This window comes from Melanerpes formicivorus, unplaced genomic scaffold (genome assembly GCF_026170545.1).
Source record: "Melanerpes formicivorus ecotype bairdi unplaced genomic scaffold, bMelFor1.0.p_v2 SCAF_22, whole genome shotgun sequence".
Taxonomy (NCBI): Eukaryota; Metazoa; Chordata; class Aves; order Piciformes; family Picidae; genus Melanerpes; species Melanerpes formicivorus.
The window spans coordinates 3,761,975-3,783,172 of NW_027142374.1; the positions used below are offsets into that span (position 1 = coordinate 3,761,975).

The 21,198-nt window shown below is 58.3% G+C and overlaps 1 protein-coding gene across 1 annotated transcript in view; it reads left to right on the top strand.

Annotated features, from left to right (window-relative positions):
• MID2 (midline 2) overlaps positions 1–11,960 on the top strand; it is a 74,240-nt gene extending 62,280 nt beyond the window's left edge. Inside the window, exons 5-10 of the mRNA XM_068151867.1 lie at positions 2,581–2,729; positions 3,181–3,308; positions 4,570–4,713; positions 8,249–8,410; positions 8,673–8,880; positions 11,313–11,960. Coding sequence (XP_068007968.1) covers positions 2,581–2,729; positions 3,181–3,308; positions 4,570–4,713; positions 8,249–8,410; positions 8,673–8,880; positions 11,313–11,715 — 1,194 coding nt within the window. The 3' untranslated portion in view covers positions 11,716–11,960. The remainder of the gene's footprint in view (positions 1–2,580; positions 2,730–3,180; positions 3,309–4,569; positions 4,714–8,248; positions 8,411–8,672; positions 8,881–11,312) is intronic.
• Positions 11,961–21,198: the final 9,238 nt, after the last annotated feature.

A 21,198-nucleotide genomic window follows, 5' to 3' on the forward strand; every position in this document is an offset into this window, starting at 1 on the left:
CTTCTGACCACGCTGTCCAGTTCCAGCCCTATCTGGCAGGGAGCTGGAAGGCTCAAAGATGTTATTTTCCTCCAGCTTGGCAGCTGGGTGAGGAGAGAGCCCTGAGTAGCGCCCAGAACCCTCAGCACAAGCAACGCGTGGCTGCTGATAAAGTGCCAGGGCAGGAGCAGCTAAGGTTGTGCCTTTGGAGCTGCAAACCCAGCACTGCACCAATGGGAGGTGGATGTGGGGATGGTGGTACTGGCAGTACTGGGCTTGGGTTCCAGAGGAGCCTGAGGGCTGGAGTTAGCCTCTTTGCTGGTGAAATCAGGCTGGAGATGGCAGCGTGTGGGTTGGCAGCAGCGTAGTGCCCCTCCGTGCCCCCTGGTGCTGACTGTGGGGTCTGGGCATGCTTCCTCTGTTGCTTTCACACCTCTGAGCAATGGTTTCCAGGTGTAAGGGAAAGCAGCTTCTCTGAAGAGCTGCAGACACAAGCACTAGGGAGCTTGAGAAGCTTGAGAGGGGGAAGTGCCAAGCTCTGTGACTGCCACGTGAGCAGCTCTGCTTTGCTGCCAGGCCACCCAGTGGCTTCCTGCGTGTTCCTGCTGCTGGTCCTGACACATGGCCTGGCAGATGCATGGCAGCCTGATCCCAGTGGCACAGAGTGCCAGCCCTGGGCCTGAGAAGGGAAGTCTGTGGAGGCAAAATGCCAAGGCAGTAGTTTGTCCCCAGCCATAGCATGGTACTGGGAGGACTGGGCTGCCCCATCCCAAGGTGCTGTGGTAGCTATGGGATGGAGCTCCTCTGCCCCACAAGGCAGTGAGAGAGCTGGAAGGAGCAGAGCAGCAGCCTGAATGTTGTGTTGCTGTGGCTGGGAGTGAGGAGTGCCCAGTCAGGGTGCCCTCAAGGTGATGTGTGCCGTGCTCCTGAATAGTCCACCCTTGATGTAAGGAAGCTGTGACTGTCCTGTAGCTGTCTTTGATTCCAGAAACCCTAACAAAGAGCTCCTAGGTGCATCACATAGGTGTCTTTGGAAACCCACCAGAGATCAGATGCTGAGGAGCCCACATGCAGCTCTGGGCTGGGCTCACACCTTGCAGGGGTCAGCTTTGTGCTCTGCCAGGGCTCATGTACCACCACCCATGAGGCTGGGCAGCACCCTGTGACCAGCATGGCACTGGGGGGCCGGGGAAATCACCCAGCAGGCAGAGGAGAGGAGGAGGGAAGCAGCAGCTGGGCTGCCCTGAAGAGCTCTCTGCTGGTGTGGATCCAGCGGGTGGATGCCAGGGCCCACGTCACCTGCCCAGGGCACCACAGGTGCCAGTGTCACAGCCCAGCCCAGCTGGCCTCAGGCCAGGCCATCTGCACCTCCTTCCCATTGCCTGGGACTGCTGCTGCATGCAGGGCACCACAGCTCCTGGGAGCGACCGGGGCAGGGGCTCTGCTGCCCTCCCTGCCCCAGACCCACCGACTCTCCGGAGCTCCCCAGCCCTCCTAGGGTCAAACTTTGCCTCCTGTTCCTTGTTCTCCTGTTGATGTTTGTTCTCTGCCAAGCCTGGCCATAGTCTGCTCCATCCCTTCCTGTGTGACACCCTTTGGGCTGGTTCCTGCTGGCCAAGCCAAGCCCCTGTTCCCCCTGGCAGGTGCTCAGGGTCTTGTTGAATTCAGGGTCCCAGGGCAGCCACGTTTGAGCCTGACCCTGCTGGGAGGAGGCCAGGAGAGTTTGGGTTTGGGGGTGATTGCTGCATCTCAGGAGGGGTAAACACCCCCCAGGGCTCCTTGGCTCTCTGAAGGGTGCAGAGGTGCCAGCTCTGCTGCCCCAACAGAGGGGTAGAATAAGGCTGTGGCTTTAGGGTTGGTTTTGGGGCAGTAAATCTCCCAGGATGGGTGATGGAGTCTGGCAGGTGTTTCTGCTGGATGGGTGGGTGGATGGATGAAGCAGGGAGGTGCTGAGGGCATCCTCACCACTGATGCTGACCCTTCAGTGGGTGCTTCACCCTGGGTGTCCTTTGGAGAGCTCACAGTGCTGGCTGGAGAATGCTCAGGTGTCCTCACCTTGTTGCAGTTTCTCCCCAAGGCCCCCTCCTGCTTCATGGCTGGGTGTAGCCAGGTGGGTGCCATGCTGGTCCCATGGGGCTCTGCAGCTGACACCCATCCATGCTGCAGGGTGGGATGGAAGCCCTGAGGTGTTTGCATCAGGAAAATGTCACCGCTTTTTGTTTGACACTGAGGGTGGTGAGACCCTGGCCCAGGCTGCCCAGAGAGGTGGGAGAAGCCCCATCCCTGGAATCATTCCAAGTCAGGTTGTTTGGGGCTCTGAGCAACCTGCTGTAGTTGCAGATGTCCCTGTTGTCTGCAGCAGGGTTGGTCTGGATGAGCTTTGAAGGTCCCTTCAACCCAAACCATTCCACGGTTCCCAGTTGCAACCAAAACTTAACACCGAGGCGCATTGCAGCCGCCCTTCCCTAGAGTCTTCAGGGACGTTTCTGTGCCATTCCACCACTCCTTGCTTCCCCTGAGCAGCCCCTGGCTCAGGGTGGGGCTTCCTCTGTGCTTGCCAAGCCGTGTGGTGGTTTCTGAGCAGCTTTGCCCCTCTGGCAGGTGATGAAGCTGCGGAAGCTGGCCCAGCAGGTGGCTAACTGCCGGCAGTGTCTGGAGCGCTCCACGGTGCTCATCAACCAGGCCGAGCACATCCTGAAGGAGAACGACCATGCACGCTTCCTGCAGACAGCCAGGAACGTGGCAGAGAGGTGGGTGCCACGCTTGGCTGGGACACCAAGCCAGGGGGACGCTTTGGGCATCCACACTTGGATGTGACTGGAGTTGTCCCCTGGCCGCAGGTCCCTGCCAGGGATGCCCTGTCCTCCCCGCTGCACGCTTCCAGTGTCCTGCCCTCAAATAACTCCAGGGCTGGGGATGCCACCAGTTAGCTCCCTCACAGGGCTGGAGGTCCATGGCAGGTCCTGACAGAGCTGAATATCTGCTGTGGGAGCAGACCTTGTCCCCTGGGGCATGGATTGGTGCAAAGGCTGCTCCAAAGAGAGTTCTGTGGGCAGTCAGGGCTGGGACCCCCAAGGATGGAGCTCCTCCACCTCTCTGGGGACCTGTCCTGGGGGCAGGAGCAAGGGCTGGTTGGTGTGGACCCGTGTCCCAGTGGTGTGTGATGTCTCCACGTGCTGATGGCCTCCTCTTCCCTTCCAGGGTCGCCATGGCAACTGCATCCTCCCAGGTTCTGATCCCAGATATCAATTTTAACGATGCCTTCGAGAACTTCGCTTTGGATTTCTCCAGAGAGAAGAAGCTGCTGGAGGGTCTGGATTATCTAACTGGTGAGTGCCCCCCCAGGGTTATCCAGATGGTGAGTGCCCCCCCAGGGTTATCCAGCTGGTGAGTGTCCCCCAGGGCTGCCCCCTCCCCTGCACCCCACTGGCAAAAATGGGGGTCTGCAGGACCTGAGGAGGAGGCTGATGGCCAGAAGAATCTAAGGGGTGGGTGACAGGGAGGGGAGAATGAATTCACCACTTGTTGCACTGCTGATGTGCTGCCAAAGCTGCTGGAAGTGGCAGTGGAACCCCTCATACAGCACACCCAACCACACTGCCTCTGGGCATTTTGTCATCAAAACAAAGTGTTTAATCACAGATTGCATCTGGTTGGAAGGGACCCTCAGAAGCCATCTTGTCCACCCCCCCTACAGTGAGCAGGGACACCTCCAACTAGCTCAGGCTGCCTAGGGCCACACCAAGTCTGATCCTGAATGGCTCCAGAGATGGAGCCTTAACCCCATCCCTGGGCAGCCTGTTCCAGTGTTCCAGCACTCTAATGGTGCAGAACTTCCTCCTAATGTCTGACCAAAATCTCCCCTGCTCCAGCTTCAAACCATTGCCCCTAGTCCTATCATCACAGGCTCCTTGTAATGGTGGCAAACAGGGAAAATGACATGTAGTCATTCCAACCAGGTTGGAAAAGACCTCAGAGATCATGAAGTCCAACCCATTACCTAATATTTAACACCTCCTGACAACTGAACCATGGCTTCAAGTGCCACATCCAAGCCTTTTTTGAACTCCTCCAGGGACAGGGACTCCACCACCTCCCTGGGCAGCACATTCCAATGGCCAATTACTCTCTCTGTGAAGAACTTTCTCCTCACCTCCAGCCTAAACTTCCCCTGGCACAGCTTGAGACTGTGTCTTCTTGTTCTGGTGCTGCTTGCCTGGGAGAAGAGACCAACCCCCAGCTGGCTACAACCTCCTTTCAGGAAGCTGTAGGCAGCAGTAAGTTCTCCCCTGAGCTTCCTCTTCTCCAGGCTAACCACCCCCAGCTCCCTCAGCCTCTCCTCACAGGGCTGTGCTTGAGGCCTCTCCGCAGCCTCGCTGCCCTTCTCTGGACACGTTCAGGTGTCTCAGTGTCCTTCTTAAACTGAGGAGCCCAGAACTGGACAATGAGGGAGTAGTTTGGGGGGGGGGGACACGACTCTGCTCCCCCAGGGAGTCCCATCCCCATCCCTGAGGGAGCCAAGCAGCCCTAGGTGTGCCAAGAAAAAGCCAGGCCAGGGCGACTGAAAGGTGTTCTCCGCGGTGTCCGCAGCGCCCAACCCGCCGTCGGTGCGCGAGGAGCTGTGCACGGCCTCCCACGACACCATCACCGTCCACTGGCTGTCGGAGGACGAGTTCAGCGTCAGCTCCTACGAGCTGCAGTACACCATCTTCACTGGCCAGGCCAACTTCATCAGTAAGTCACCCCCACGGCTCCTGGGGCCACCACGGTTGGGCTTGGGGAGGGGCTGGGAGCAAGGGGAGGAAGCCGCAACAAAGGTCCTCCGAGGACGCCTGCTTGGGGCTGTAACCAAAGCCACCACGCTGGGGGGCCATAACTGAGTTGGTTTTGCCCCACACTTGGTGTCTGCAGCCTCCAGCTTGGTGAAGCATCACAGGTTTGTCATCCATCTCACGGCTCAGAGCTGGATCTCTGGCAAGGTGGCCGGGCAGGTGGCTGCTGTGGGCTGGTGGTGAAGTGTGATCCACAGCCCCCATAACCATACTGGAGCATGGCTCCAGGGCGTTGTGGCAGGCTCAGGCTGTGCCTGGAAAATTTTCCAGGCCTGTGGTGGTACTTAGTCACCTGGGACACTGTGGTCAGACAGTGCAGAGCAGGTCACAGCAGCCAGCTCCAGGTCGTTGTGGCAGTCTCAGGCTGTGCCTGGAAAAGTTTTCCCCAGATCTTGACCAGACAGTAGTAGAATGTAAATAAATCACCACTGGATGTAACTTAACCATTATTTTCCTTCTCACATCCAGTGGTGATTTATTTACATTCTACTACTGTCTGGTCAAGATCTGGGGAAAACTTTTCCAGGCACAGCCTGAGACTGCCACAGCCATTTCCCCTGAAATTAACTGCCCTGGCTAATTAATTGTCCACCCTGCCACAGAAGGGATGTGAGGACTGAGGTGGGCTCCCACTGCTGGTCTGTGGTGGTACTTAGTCACCTGGGACGCTGCGGTCAGACACTGCAGCCCAAGTCACAGCAGCCAGCTCCTTTAGGAAAGCCTGGACTGTGTGGTGTTGTTTTCCATGCTGTGGGATCTTCTGTCTCTGCCTTTTCCCCAAAACTAAGGGGGGTTCATGTCCTGGAGGAGAGTTAATCTGTGGGCTGTGTCACAGGAGAGAATCCAGGGGCACTGCTGGTTTCACAGGAGGAAACAATCTAGGACAACCAAGGCTGAGCTTGCAGTTTGTCCAGCCTGAGGTTGTGCACTGGAAGAGTGCAGCATCTCCTGGCATAGCTCCTGCAAGGAAGGTTTATTCCTGGGTTTTCCCCGTGTCACCGTGGTGGGAAGTGCTGATAAAAAGGTTCAGGGTGGAGCTCTTGGGCTGCTGTGGGTTTATCTCCCTGGTCAGGAGGTGTCAGTGCTGGAAGCTCAGTGTCATGGCACAGGAAGGCTGGGGAGTGCACTTTAAAGCCTGCAGGAAGCTGCTGGAGAAAGTTTGTGCTGGTGACTTTCCTCCCCCAGGCATGGCCCTGCCTTGGAAAACAAGGTGATTTATTTCCCCTGGGTCAGGGGTCAGTCACGGGTGCTAGAGCAGCCAAATGTCCCCTGCTCAGCGTTCCTCTCCACCTCCAGCCTGCAGTGTGTTGGCTCCAGCATTCTGTTTGACAGCCTGGGAGAGCTCAGCAACCAAAGTGGCTCTGTTCTTAGGTAGCCAGCATCCTTCATCTACCCTGCCAGCTGCAGAAAGAAACATGGACCATGCCAGCACTGAGTTCTTAAGGTTGAGAGGGACCTGAAGGTCTCTCCACCAACTCTGTATAAGCTGAGCTGGCTTAGAGCTCAGTCAGTGTTGCTCAGGGCTTGCTTCTTGAACATCAACCTTCTCCAAGGATGGAGGGTCCCCAGCTCTCAGGGCCCTCCTTCACAGTGCTAGCTCTCCCTCAGCCAGACGAAGCATTTCCTTATCTAACCAGGGTTTCCCCTGCTTCAACTTGTGCCCTTGCCCTGGGGCTGCCCTTGGGGAAGGGTCTGACTCCCAGCCTGCCCCCACAACCACTCTGGGCACATGGCTTCACCTTGGATCCATCAAGGGGCTTGGGAATTGGTCACCTACCCTTCTTTGGGGGCTGTAGGGATTTGGCACAGGTGTTGAGAAGGTGGAGGGTATGGAAGCCATGGGGGTGATGGACAGCAGGAGCAGCCCTGGAGGAAAGCCCCAAGGGGCACACATCTGGAGTGTCCTGATGTCTCTGGTAGCTGTTCCATAGGAGGAGGAAAAGGAGATCAGTTAAGGTCTCCAAGAAGAAAATGAATCATGGGTTGTCCCCTGGAACAGCATAGCCTGCTCTGGGCAGTGAGAGCACTTGAACCCTGCCAAACTCATGCGTGAGGAGACCCTGGGAAGAGTGCACCAGAGCTCACCCAGCTGAGTTTGAGGAGGCCTCCCATGTCAGGAAACACCTTGTCAGCCAGCACACAGCTGCCTGGTGGAAACTATCCCTTCATGCTGCCTGGATTTAAATCCAGGAGCTTGGCAGGAGCTGGACAAAAGCTGCAACAAAAAGGAGCTTTGAAGCTTTGGCAAAGAGAGAAGCCCTCAGTCTTCAAGAACAACAGCCCCTTCTTGGTTGTTTTGGGAAAGAAAACTGCTTGGGAGGCCAAGTCCTTCCCTTCTGAGGAAGGACCCAAAGCTGGTCCCTGTCTGCAGGGAGATGACACCTCCCAGTGCTCAGCTGAGAGCTATGTGCTGCACTGGAGGTAGCTCTGCATGAGGACACCACTGGGTCACATCTGGTTTGGTTTCCACTTCAGAGAGCATTGCCCTGCTCCCCTGGGCCACCTCCACCTGCGCTTCAGACTAAATCCAGGCTGACAGCGACTGCAGCCTGCCCTTGTCCTGCAGCTGAGCGAGCCACCTGAGATGCAGAGCCACCCCAGTGGCAGCCCAGGAGCTCTGGGGTGTTTCCCAGCCATGCACACACGTGCTGGTGGCAGGCTGGACATCCCCCTCCAGTCACCCTGAAGTCACAACCTGCTCCTCACATCTCATCTCACCCTTCTCCCCACTGGCTGGATCCAAGCAGCCTCCAGCTGCTATTTCTGGATCACAGGCTCACAGGATGTTAGTGGTTGAAAGGGACCTCTGGAGATCATTGAGTCCAACCCCTCTGCCAGAACAGGACCATAGAATCCAGCAGAGGTCACACAGGAATGCATCCAGATGGGTCTTGAAAGTGTCCAGAGAAGGAGACTCCACCACCTCCCTGGGCAGCACATTCCCCTGGCCAGTAACTCTCTCTTTGAAGAACTTTCTCCTCACCTTGAGTCTAAACTTCCCCTGGCACAGCTTGAGACTGTGTCCTCTTGTTCTGGTGCTGCTTGCCTGGGAGAAGAGACTAAGCCCCACCTAGCTACAACCTCCCTTCACGTAGCTGTAGAGAGCAAGAAGGTCTCCCCTGAGCCTCCTCTTCTCCAGGCTAAGCAACCCTAGCCCCCTCAGCCTCTCCTCACAGGGCTGTGCTCCAGACCTCTCCCCAGTCTTGTTGTCCTTCTCTGGACATGTTCAAGCATCTCAATGTTCTTCTTGAGATACTATAATAATTTAATTTCATAATTTAATCTTGGGGGGGATATTTCAACCCCCCACAATCACCTCTGGGCATCTTCCTGCAGGCACCCTCACTCTCAGCTGCTAGTAGGTCAGCCTGAGAGTCAGCGAGCTCCGCGTGGTTGCTGGGTGAGTCAGTCCTTCCCCCCTCTCTGCCATCCCACAGGTCTGTACAACTCCATGGACAGCTGGATGATCGTCCCCAACATCAAGCAGAACCACTACACGGTGCATGGGCTGCAGAGTGGCACCCGCTACATCTTCCTGGTGAAGGCCATCAACCAGGCGGGCAGCAGGAACAGCGAGCCCGCCCGCCTCAAGACCAACAGTAGGTGCTGGGTGCTTGCTGGCTGCTGGCACGGCAGCTCCATGGCTGCTCAGGCCCTTAGGGCAGGGGTGGGGGCATGGCTGTTGTAGTTTAAGCTTTTCCCAGAGTCCACAAAAGCCCAGTGGAACAATGCATGTGAACTACAGCACCTCCTTCCTCCCTCCGTTTCTGAGCTGCGCCTCCGGGCAGACGCCTGCTGAGTTCTGCCCGCACAGCGATGCTGGCAAACACCTACCCTGCCCCTTGTGCCTCCTCCTAACAGGTCAGCCCTTTAAGCTGGACCCCAAGATGGCTCACAAGAAGCTGAAGATCTCCAATGATGGGCTGCAGATGGAGAAGGACGAGAGCTCCCTGAAGAAGAGCCACACGCCCGAGCGCTTCAGTGGCACAGGCTGCTACGGCGCCGCGGGCAACGTCTTCATCGACAGCGGCTGCCACTACTGGGAGGTGGTGGTGGGATCCTCCACCTGGTAGGCAGCACCCTGGCCTTCCCTCTCCCTCTCCTAGATTCCCTCAGATGACCCTCCCAAGGGCAAGGGTTGCTCTGCTGCCACTCCTGAGAGGTGGTGGTGGGATCCTCAACCTAGCAGGCAGCACTGTGGTATTCCCTCTCCCTCTCCTCAGGTCCTCAGGCAACCCTCCCAAGGGCAAGGGTTGCTCTGCTCCCACTCCTGGGAGGTGGTGGTGGGATCCTTGACCTGGTAGACAGCACCCTGGCCTCCCCTCTCCCTCTCCTACAGGCCCTCAGGTTTCCCCAGAGATGAAGGCAACCCTCCTAAGGGCAGAGGTTGCTCTATTTCCTCTCACCCCAGCACCCCCTGCCTTCTCCCCAGCACACTTCTTGGCGATGCTTGCACAGAAGCACAGTCCCAAGTGCAGCTTCTTGGCCCCAAGTACAGCTTCTTGCCCCCAGCAGCAGCCAGGAGTGTTCTTGACCCCCTTAGCACCTCAGCAGCTGCCCCCAGCCTGGGCTTGCCCTCAGGTCCAAGTTGCTGCCCACAAGATTAGCAGAAGGGATGGGTCAGGAGCCCAAACATGTGCACCTGTGATTACAAAGCAGTTTCTGGCTTCAACAGCTTGGTCTGTGAGGTGTTGCTCAAGCAGCAGTTGTAGCTGGAGCTGTGCCCTAGAACTGGAGCTGTTCCAGGCGTTGTTTTGCTGGTGGCTGAACGCTGCAAGAGCTTCACAGGAGAGCTTTCAGATCTTCAGCAGCTCCTCAGGCTGGGCAGAAGGCTGCTCATTGAGTCAGCTGGGGCTGGGGCTCAGGGCCAGCCCAGAGCTGTGTCCTGGTGAGGCTCATACCAGCATGCTTTGATCAAAGCTGAGTGGGACCTGCAGCTCTTGGCAGCTTCCAGTGCCACCTCCCATGTCCCCATGCCTCAGCCCCACACCCACAGCCATTTCCTGATGGCTTTGAGAGCAGAGGGACAGTGGTCAGAAGCCAAAGGTGTACAACACTCATTTTCTTCATACAGTTGTGGAGTGGGGTGGGTTGAAGGGACCTTCAAAGCTCATCCAGTTCTACCCTCTGCAGTCAGCAGGGACATCTGCAACTAGAGCAGGTTGCTCAGAGCACCAGACAACCTAACCTGCAACCAGAGCCATCAAAATCCCTGTCCCTGACCCCAAAGCCTAGCTCAAGCTGTGCCTGCCTCCCCTCTCTGGTGGGGAACTGGGGCTTGGGGGGCAAAGACAGCAGCAGTCCAGCTCAGAACCCTTTCCTAGTGCTCCCTGCCATTGGGCTCAGCCTCCCACCTACGCCAGGCTGAAGAGCACCTTCACCCAAAGCATGTTTTGAAGTGAGGCAATGGTCTTTGTGATGAGAAAGTCCCCACCAGGCAGGTGCCCTTTGCTCCCCAGCTGAGCCTGGAGACCTTCCATCAGTGCTGTAGAGCTGCTGCCTCGTTAAAGCTGCTTCTGCCACACAGCAGGGCTGAGATGGAGGGGTCCTGCTGAGAGCATCCAGCTGGGCCACCTCTGCCTGGCAGCAGGAGGTTGCCTTGGGAAGGAGGGAGGGAGGAAGGAATGGAGGGATACCATTCCCAGTCAAGCCTCTGGAAGCAGCTCTTCAGCTGCATAAAAAAAGCTGTCTAGAAGAGAGGGACCTGGGGGTCCTAATTGAAGGTCAGCTGAACATGAGCCTGCAGTGTGCCCAGGTGGCCAAGAAAGCCAATGGCCTCCTGGCTTCTATCAGAAGTGCTGTGTCCAGCAGGAGCAGGGAGGTGATTGTCCCCTGGTACTCAGCTCTGATTGAGGCCACACCTTGAGTATGGTGTTCACTTTTGAGCATCTCAACACAAGAGAGATGTGGAGGTGCTGGAGCAGTGCAGAGGAGGGCAAGGAAGCTGTGAAGGGCCTGGAGAATAAATCTGATGAAGAGCAACTGAAGGAGCTGGGGATGGTTGGTTTGGAAAAGAGGAGGCTGAGGAGAGGCCTCATTGCTGCCTACAACTACCTGAAAGGAAGTTGTGGAGAGGCTGGTCTCTTCTCCCAGGTAATTAGTGATAGAACAAGAGGGAACAGCCTCCAGCTATGTCTGGGTAGGTTTAGACTGGACAGTAGGAAAGAAAAAGTCACAGTAAAAGTGCTCAGGCCCTGGAATGTGCTGCCCAGGGAGGTGATCTTTGAGGTCTTTCCCAACCTTATTGATTCTATGTGTTTAAAGGTGGTTGGGATGTGGTGCTTGAGGGTATGGTTTAGGGGTGAACCTTGTAGAGTAGGGTTCTGGGCTGGACTTGGTGATCCTGAGGGTCTGTTCCAACCTGAATGTTTCTGTGGTAAAGCTGTGGTGCTGCTCCCGGAGTCAGGAGGAGGCTTAGAGCAGGGGTGGCAGCAGCTGCAGGGGAGGGCTGCGTCGTGCCCCGGGGCTGGCGGGCTCTGAGCGCAGGGGCTGCCGTTGCAGGTACGCCATCGGCGTGGCTTACAAGTCGGCCCCCAAGAACGAGTGGATCGGGAAGAACTCCTCGTCCTGGGTCTTCTCCCGCTGCAACAACAACTTCGTGGTGAGGCACAACAACAAGGAGATGCTGGTGGAGGTGCACCCGCAGATGAAGCGCCTGGGCGTCCTCCTGGATTACGACAACAACGCCCTCTCCTTCTACGACCCGGCCAACTCCCTGCACCTCCACACCTTCGAGGTCTCCTTCATCCTGCCCGTCTGCCCCACCTTCACTATCTGGAACAAGTCCTTGATGATCCTCTCGGGGCTGCCCGCCCCAGACTTCATCGACTACCCGGAGCAGCAGGAGTGTAACTGCCGGCCCCAGGAGTCCCCGTACGTGTCAGGGATGAAAGCCTGTCACTAGGCTGCCCTCGCCCTGCCCGTGCCCCGCGCCGGCGCTGCCCGCGCCCGGCGGGTGCCGGTGGCCGGAGCGCGCCGCCGAGACGCTCCGGCAGGAGAGAGCCTCCCGACCCAGCCCCATCCCTCTCCGGGGGGAAGGGGAAGATCCTCTTCCCGTGGCTGCAAATAAACTCCCGTTGGCGAGCTGCGCCTGTGGCCGGCGCGGCTCCCGCAGCTCCTCGGTGCTGTGCTCCCCGAGCCAGCTGGGCACCTGGGATGGTTTTTGTCTTCCCGTGGCGGGGCTGGAGAGGCTGGGGCAGCTTTTGGGGCGCCCTCCCGAGGCGCTGGTGTGGTCAAGGGACATCTTGTGCATCCAGGCAAGGCGCAGGGTGGAACAGGAGCAAGGATTGGGATTCTGGAGCCAAGTGTTGGTGGCTTGTCCGGAGGGCTAGGTGGGACCTGAGCAGCTTTATTCTGGGGAGGAACTTCTGCTTGGCTGTAGCCAGGGAGGGTTTTGGTGGTGGCAGTGGCTGTGTGGTGGGTGGTGGTGATGTGGCAGGCAGTGATTTCCTGGTGGGGGGCAGTGGTGGTGATGTGGCAGGCAGTGGTTTCCTGGTGGGGGGCAGTGGTGGTGATGTGGCAGGCAGTGGTTTCCTGGTGGGGGGCAGTGGTGGTGATGTGGCAGGCAGTGGTTTCCTGGTGGGGGTGGTGGTGTGGCAGGCAGTGGTTTCCTGGTGGGGGTGGTGGTGTGGCAGGCAGTGGTTTCCTGGTGGGAGGTGGGGGTGGTGATGTGGCAGGCAGTGGTTTCCTGGTGGGAGGTGGGGGTGGTGATGTGGCAGGCAGTGGTTTCCTGGTGGGGGGCAGTGGTGGTGATGTGGCAGGCAGTGGTTTCCTGGTGGGAGGTGGGGGTGGTGATGTGGCAGGCAGTGGTTTCCTGGTGGGGGGCAGTGGTGGTGATGTGGCAGGCAGTGGTTTCCTGGTGGGGGGCAGTGGTGGTGATGTGGCAGGCAGTGGTCTCCTGGTGGGGGGCAGTGGTGGTGATGTGGCAGGCAGTGGATTCCTGGTGGGGGTGGTGATGTGGCAGGCAGTGGATTCCTGGTGGGAGGTGGGGGTGGTGATGTGGCAGGCAGTGGTTTCCTGGTGGGGGGCGGTGGTGGTGATGTGGCAGGCAGTGGATTCCTGGTGGGAGGTGGGGGTGGTGATGTGGCAGGCAGTGGTCTCCTGGTGGGGGGCAGTGGTGGTGATGTGGCAGGCAGTGGTCTCCTGGTGGGGGGCAGTGGTGGTGATGTGGCAGGCAGTGGATTCCTGGTGGGGGCAGTGGTGGTGATGTGGCAGGCAGTGGTTTCCTGGTGGGGGTGGTGATGTGGCAGGCAGTGGTTTCCTGGTGGGGGGCAGTGGTGGTGATGTGGCAGGTGGTGGTTTCCTGGTGGGGGGCAGTGGTGGTGATGTGGCAGGCAGTGGTTACGTGGCGGAGGGTGGTTATGTGGTGGTTGGTCTGTGAGTGTGAGGGCAGCGTTGAGAAGGATGGTTCCCCTGCCTCTCCTGGCCATGAGTGTGTTCCTGGCGCTTGGCTGGCTTTGCAGTGGAGGGCACCCAACTGCAGACCCTTGCCCCACTGTGTTTCCTCCTTTGAGAGCCCACCAGGACTCAGGGAGGACTCCACCCTTCAGCACCTCGCCCCCGGCACAGATGCTTGGCAGATGCAGGGTCCAGCTGCATCCCACCAAGTGCAGCTCCCTGTAGAGTTCCATCAGTGCCATGTCTGGTGCCCTGGCACAAAACCCATGTCTTCCCATGCTGAGCAGATGGTCCAGCCCTGCCCAGAGACCATCCATGCTGTGTGACCCCAGGTCTTGGCTTGTTCTCCACCATGGTAGTGTGAGCATGGAACCATCCTGTTTGCTCTGTGGTAAAGGACTGAATCCTTCCTGGGAGCTCCTGCCCTTGGTTACTGGGAGCTCTTCAGCTGCCACCAGTGCCCACAAGCACCAAGTCCCCTGGCCAAGCTCCAGTTTCCATATGTGCTCTAAAGCCAGGAGAAGCTGGGCTGGCTACCACTGGTCCCTGTGTCACAGGGAGCGAAGACCCAGCGTGGGCATCTGCAGACAGGGTCCGAGGCACACTTTGGGACAGGTGGGCATGTGGATGCTCACATCAGACCCACATGAGTGGCACAGTGTGGTGGAGATGCTGGGGGAGGTAAGAAGGTCAGGCAGTATGGTGGCCCAAGATGGGCTGGTGCTGGAGCTTTGGTCCATGGTTTGGAAAAGCTCTTTTGCTGTCAGATGCCTCAGTGGCATCGCCTGGGGACCGCCAGCCTCTGCCAGCCTTTTCCTTTCTGTTCTGGACCTTGCTGATTGGGAACTACCTCAGTGCCCAGCCTTGGAGGGGGAGGTGACAGCACTTCAAGCCTTGTCCCACAGAGGCTGCAGGAGAGGCTGGTGGAACTTGACAGGAGCCAGTTGGCCTTGTCCAAGGGTGGGTGTTCCCCACCAGAGACCTGGGGACACTGGGCATTCAGTCTGGTGGTGACAGCAGCCAGGAGATTGCTTTGCCCAGAGAGAGTGTGGTCAGAAGAGCCTGTTCCTCAGCCCAGTGACCCTCAGCTTTACCTGGGTGACATCTGTGGGGACTGGCTGCCTGGTGCTGGGGTGTCACCTGCAGGGAAGGGTCCTGCCACCTGAGCTGCTCAGCTGAGGCTGGATTTCCCTCTGGTGCAGGCTGCTTCCCCACAGGACCTGACAGGGCTTGGGTGGGCACTGTGTCCCTCCTTGGCAGTTCTGTTTGCTTCTCATGTCCCCAGCAGCAGGTGGGTGCAGCAAGGTCCCACTGGCCCTTCCCCATGGCCAGGCACACCAGCACAGGTGCTCTGGGAGGAGAAGCTGCCCTTTTCAGCTGGGGACTTCCAGAGCCATGTGGGACTGGCCAAAGCCCCTTCCCTGTGTGCTGGCCCTCAGGGGCTGCCCCCAGACAGACACCCAAGCACTGGAGATGACCCTGGGTGCCCAGCTCCCTGCTGGCACCAGCACCACGTTGGTGGTATGTGGACAGAGGACTCAGCCCCCCACAGGAGCCATTCCCATGCCCTTTGCACCTGATTAAATTGCACTAATTATAGTGGGACCCCCAGGGACGCCCCCGGGGACCCCCCAGCCCCCCACACATGCCTCATCCCAGGGCCGAGCAGGAGGATGCAGGGAGGAGCTCACATGGCCACATCCCCAGGGTACCCCTGAGCTGGCAGTCCTGGGGGGTGGCAGCCCCCCCCAGCCACCCACCTTTTCCTCTCCTGGTTTTGCAAAAGCAAAGCTCCCCTGAGTGTGGGCAGGAGGTTGGAGAAGCAGCCCCCACCCTGCTCCCCTGTGCCCCCTGCCCAGGGGGGAGCAATCCCCCCCCACCCCGCTGTGACACACAGCAGCAGCTTCACCCTGTCCAAGCCCCCACAGGGTCACGAATGAGCACATTCCCCACAGGGGCCAGGACAGGGGTCGGGGGTGCGCCGTGGGGCTGGGTGCTGCTGCTGGCTGCCCTGCCCTGGGTGACTCCATTGTACAGACTTGGGATGCGACGGGTCCTGGTCCCCGCGGGCCCCCTCTCCCCGCTGTGACATGCCCCTCTGGGGAGGGTTGGGACCTTCCTGCTCCGGTTTGTCCCTTCTTTTGGTGGGTTGTTTTGGGTTTCTTTTGCAACTCCTTTGTTAATGTGTACATATATATATATATATATATATATAAAAATATAATATAATATAATATACCTGCTGGCCCTGGCTCTGCGTGGCACTGCGACTCGGGACACCCCTGCTCCTGGGGGGGGCGCTCTTCCGGGCAATCACAGCTCACCAGAGCTCCAGAACACAGCCCGTGGACCTCAGCACCTTCCTAAGCACCGGGTGTAGCAGTAGATCAGCAAAACGCAGAAGAAAAGGCCTTCAGACCTTGTAGCTCAGGATGGGGACCTGAAGCTGAGCCAAGCGCCTGGGGCACAGCAGGCTCTGGGGGGCAGCTCAGCAGGGGGTGCTGGGAGGGTTTGCTCACCCCGGGGATGATGCTCCATGTCACAGCTGCTCAGGAGGACCTCAGGTGTGTCCATGCAGCTGCAGGAGCTGGGAGCACAGCGTCCCATCCATCTCGTCCTGGGTGCAGCCCAGGTTTGAGAGCCTGGGTGGGTGGCAGGTCACTCAGAATGCCACAGCCCCATCAAAAGCAGTCTCTATGTGCACTCTGCACCCTGGGGAAGAGGCAGCAGCAGCAGAGGCTGGGGAGCCCAGGACCTGCCTTGCCAAGGGGAAGCAAGGACACAGAAGCCCACAGAGCATGGAGCCCATCTTGGTGAGCATAGGTGCCTGAAACGGTGACTGAGCAGCAAGCAGCGGTGCAGCCCTGCAGCTCCCACATCCTGTGCTCTGGCCCTTGGCACAGGGCTTTGCCCATGAAGCACTGCCCAACACATGGAACCTGCCCACATGGGACAAGTTGGTGGTGTTGGCATCACTGTCGAGCTCTGACAATCTGGAACAGGCTACTGACTGGGGCTGGAGGCTAATGCTCCTGCTTCTGCCAGGCAGCACCATCAGTGGGAAGACTCTGCTGAGGCAGAGCCCCACAACAAGCTCTTGCTGCAGCCCCAAGGGCTCACAGCCTGTGTCTGCCATTCCCTGACCCAGAGCTGGCAAGGCAGGACAGCCCCAGACTGTCTGCACCCCAACCCCTTTGCCCACCCTCTTGCTGCCCTGCTCCACCAGCTTCACCACCTTTGCAGGGTTTGGGCAAAGACTTCCTGCTCAGTCTCCTTTGCCAGCACCATGACAACTTCCAAATGACGGACAGGAGAAGTTCTTCAGGCTGTGACTGCTTTGTGGGCTTCGGTGCATGAAGCAACAGAGAGGCCAAGAGGTTCCAGAGGGATCCTGCGATGGAGGGAAGCCAGGGACCCTCTCAAGCGTGGATGTGGCCTGCCCCAGGGTGAGCTGCTGACGGAGGTGAGAGCTCTGGTGGGTCGGGGGGCTGGGGCTTTGCTGTGGATGAGCAGGGCATTGCCCTTTAGCCCCAGCATGAGTGCTAACCCAGATGGCTGGAGAGCTGGCAGGGCTGGGAGCTGCTGGGAAGTGCTGGTCTCAGGGGTGCTGTGAATCACACCCTCCCTGTCCTGCCGCTGCAGCCGTGAGGGGAAGCTCCACACCTCCCTCCGGAGATTGCTTGATTGTCCATGTAATGAGTGCCTTAATCAGGGAAATGAGACATGGCCAAGGCTGGAGGCAGGCTCGGGGGACTCTTGGAGGCTGTTGGCAGCTGAGCTTCCTTAGCCCAGGCCTGAACCCACCTCCCCAGGATAAACCTGAGCCTAAGGTGTGGTCCCAGGGGCATGAGGAGCAGCAGGGCATGGGGACAGCAGAGCAGGAGGCTCCTTGCTGGGGCTGAACTGTGTGCCCTGGATGACAGCTCACCTGGGGCCAGGCAGGTAATGGGAGAGACTGGGGAGGGGGATATGGGGCAGAGTAGAAGGTGAGGGCTTAGCCTGTAATGAGATGGACAGAAACATGGCTATGCCTCCCCTTGTGTCCTATGGCTGTGCACAGAGCCTCTGGAGATCTCCTGGCTTTGCTGAGTCGGCCAGGACAGCTGGCTGGGGTTGGCTCCAGGTGTGTCCCAGACCAGGAACCTCACTCAGTATAAAGGGGGAAGTTTGAAGAGAGGGGAGCCTCCTGCTTGGGCTTTTCCTCACCCTGCTCCTCCTCCTCCTTCTGCAGGCTGCCTGACCGCTGTAGGTGCTGCACCTGCTGGGCTGAGTATAAATTTGTCTCTCTGGGGTTGAGGCTAAGAGTCATTTGGCTGTTCATTAAATCCATTTTCCTTTCAACCCGTGGGTCTCCTCTCCTCTTCCTGCTCCCCCTTCTCTGCTGGGGAGGGGTCATCAGGTGACAGAGCAACTGCTGGAATCCAGCCCCAGACGTGGGCTGAACATAGGAGACCAATCATCATCACCATGGGACCTTCCTTCCTCCTGCTTTGTCCTTCATGCAGCGTCCCAGAGCAACCCCTGGGTGGGTGTGATCTGGCCCAGGATGCCCCTTTCATCCTCTTGCCCAGCTGTGCATGGGCCAGAGCTGCGTGGAAGATCAAGGCAGCTCTGCCCCATTCAAAGGATGCAGTTGGTGGCCAGAGCACCAAAGAGCTCTTTGCTCTTTCTTCTGGCTGTGCTTTGATGCCTCTCTGCACTAACCTCTGGTTTCTAGGAAACAGCAGCTCCGGGTGATGGGCACCTGTGACAGGCAATCTAAGCCTGGTGCTGACATGGCAGCTTGCTGCTTGGGGAGGAAAAGATGAGAAGATGAAATGAGCTTTGCTGCTGCTTTCCAGGAACACCTTTTTAAACACGGGAGGCTTCAATGTCACAAGTGCCACAAATCAAACAGAAATTGCTTCCTCGAGTCAGCCAGAGGGAGAAAGCAGCCAGCAGCCAGCGCGGGGAGGTGGCCACGGTCCTGTCGTCAGGGGACTCTGCCTGCCCGAGGTGTGTGCACAGCACAGAGGGTCTGGGGGTGGCAGGAGCCTGGGGCTGCAGTGGTGAGCTGCTCCTGCCTCAGGGGCCAACTGGGCTGGAGGTGAAAGCCTCCATGCTCCAGGGCTGGGGGCTCCTCTTGAGACCCTCCCAGGCTTGTGGGGTGCAGCAGAAGGATGGCTTCTGAGCCTGCTGCCTGGCTCGGGAGGGCTGGCAGCACAGTTTGGGGTGGGCTGAGGGGGAGGTTGATGTTGACTTCAGTTTTTGTATTTCCTCTGGTGTTCATGAAAGAGGAAAATCAAAAACCCTCCCTCACCAAAGCTCATCCCCCCACCCCCCACCCCACCCTGACTCCACAGGAGCCCCAGGGCTTCACCCCATCCCTGGGAAGCTGCAGATCAGAGAGAGAGAGGACAAATTGCTATTTTTGTACAGCAAGTGACATCCAGAGCCTGCCTCATCTGCTCCTGCTGCTGACAGCATTGCCTTGTGCTGAGCAGGGATAATCCTGGCCAGGGACACAGAGCTGCAGCCCCTCCATCCACCACTGCAATCCTTTAACTGCTGAATTAACTCCAGGTTGGGGGGGAGGAAAAAAGGCTAAATAACAAACTAGCAGCTTAATAAGTGGAGAGAGGACACCCTGAGAGGGGGTTAAATCATTTATCCTGCCTTTGCTCCAGTGTCTGAACTGGCCCCAAATTAGTCCTCTTTAATAGACCTCTAATTGAGATTTTAAATACTCCTCTGAAGTGGCAGCCCCTAAAATTGACTGCTCTTGATCATTAGAGACATCAAAGAGCCGCTTAGCATGCTGCAGAGAGAGGCTCAGGGTCTGCCTGTGGGATGATGGACGAGCCCTGAAATGAGAGCAGAAAGCTTTCAGTGCTGCTGGCTTTCAAAAGCAGGGGTTTGAAGCTGTCTTTGGGCGACAGCACTGCTGCCTCTCCAGGCCAGCATGACCCAGCCACTGCCAGTGGGTACCAGTGACACAGGGCTGGTGGTGATGCCACCTGGCCCCTGCTTGGGAAGGAGATCACAAGCCCCAGCTAAGCATCCAGCAAAAGGAGCCACTGTATACATATATATGGCTTTTTACCTCTTGAGGCCTCAGGGGAGTGCAAGCAGAGCATGAAGTCCCCCCAGAAGCAGCATCCTGAGAGCCAGCAGACACGGACAGGCCATGCAGGTGGCAGGAGCTGTGTGACAGGAGGGCTGGAAGCAGTCACTGGTGTGACAGAGCTGTTGAGACATGCATTGACCTCCCTGGAGAAGGGCAGCCAGGACCTGTCTTCAGTGGTGTTTGCAGACAGAGCTCCCCTGGCCTCTCTCCCAGGAGCACCATGCAGGGCCCCTCACAGCTTTCTGTAGCTCCAGAGTTGGTCCTGCAGGAGCAGCAGGAAGCCTGTGAGATGGAAACTAGTCCAGTTCTCCATGGCAACCAGGAGGAACTGGGTCAGCCACGGGATGCGAGGAGCCAAGTGCTCCCAGGAGCTTTGGGGGAACAGCCAGGGAGGCTCCCAGAGACACAGGGGCCACGGGGACCCCAAGCTCTGGGTACCTTGCACCCCCAGAGCCTGAGCCATGGCTCCCACCAAGTGTCACAGCTCAGCCCTGGCCAGGTTCTGGGGAAGGGCAGTGCCCAGAGCAGGGTGGGGGGAAGCCAGGAGACACTTCAGTGCTATCCCTCTACGGCCATGGTCTTCTGCCTGGCTGTGCCCACAGTGACATCCCTCCCTCTGCACTCAAGCACGCTCAGCCAACTGCCCTCTCCTCACGTGGCCCCCACTTCCCTGTCTCTCCTGGCTGGGATGTGGCCCTTGTTCATTCACAGAGGCAGGCAGGCTGGCACTGCCAGGGCCTGCATGTGGCAATCCTCCTTACAGCTTGGTGACAGGGACCATCCTGCCCCTGCTTGCTGCTGTCACTCAGCGTGGTGCAGCCCCTGCCCCCAGCACCTCGTGGCAGAGGCATCAGCGTTATCCATCTTCTGCCATCCTGGTGCCTTTGCCACCAGAAGCCTTCATTAATTACCTGTAATTAAGGGCCAGCTCTAAGCTGTCAGGGCAGATGGAATCAGGGAAGTGCTCTGAAGGGAGAAAGTGCTTGGATAGTGGGATGGGCAGAATGGTGTGAGGCTCTGAGCTGCCCCCTGGCCCCACCACAGGTAGGAACACTGACTGGGAACACTGGGAGCAGCATCTGGGAGCATGGAGTGGGTGCATGGAGTGGGAGCACTGACTGGGAACACTGGGAGCATTAGCTGGGAGCATGGAGTGGGTGCATGGAGTGGGAGCACTGACTGGGAATACTGGGAGCATTAGCTGGGAGCATGGAGTGGGTGCATGGAGTGGGAGCACTGACTGGGAATACTGGGAGCATTAGCTGGGAGCATAGAGTGGGTGCATGGAGTGGGAGCACTGACTGGGAACACTGGGAGCAGCATCTGGGAGCATGGAGTGGGAGCACTGACTGGGAACACTGGGAGCAGCATCTAGGAGCATGGAGTGGGAGCACTGACTGGGAACACTGGGAGCAGCATCTGGGAGCATGGAGTGGGAGCACTGACTGGGAACACTGGGAGCATTAGCTGGGAGCATGGAGTGGGAGCACTGACTGGGAACACTGGGAGCATTAGCTGGGAGCATGGAGTGGGAGCACTGAGAGCATTAGCTGGGAGCATGGAGTGGGAGCACTGACTGGGAGCATTAGCTGGGAGCATGGAGTGGGGGCACAGGCTGAGAGCACTAACTGGAAGCACCAAGGGGACTCAGTGATCTCTGAGGTCTTTTCCAACCAAAGCACTTCTATGATTCTATGAACTGGGAGCATGGAGTGGTAGCACAGGCTGGGACCACCAGCTGGGAGCACTGACTGGGCTGCACAGTGGACACCAGCTCACTCTGCAGCTTTGGTATGGTTTAATGTGTACCTGGCCAAATTCAACCTCTCCTTTGGAGCTGAGGGAGACAGCTCCTGCAGGAGCCCTCAATGCTGTCACTCAGCT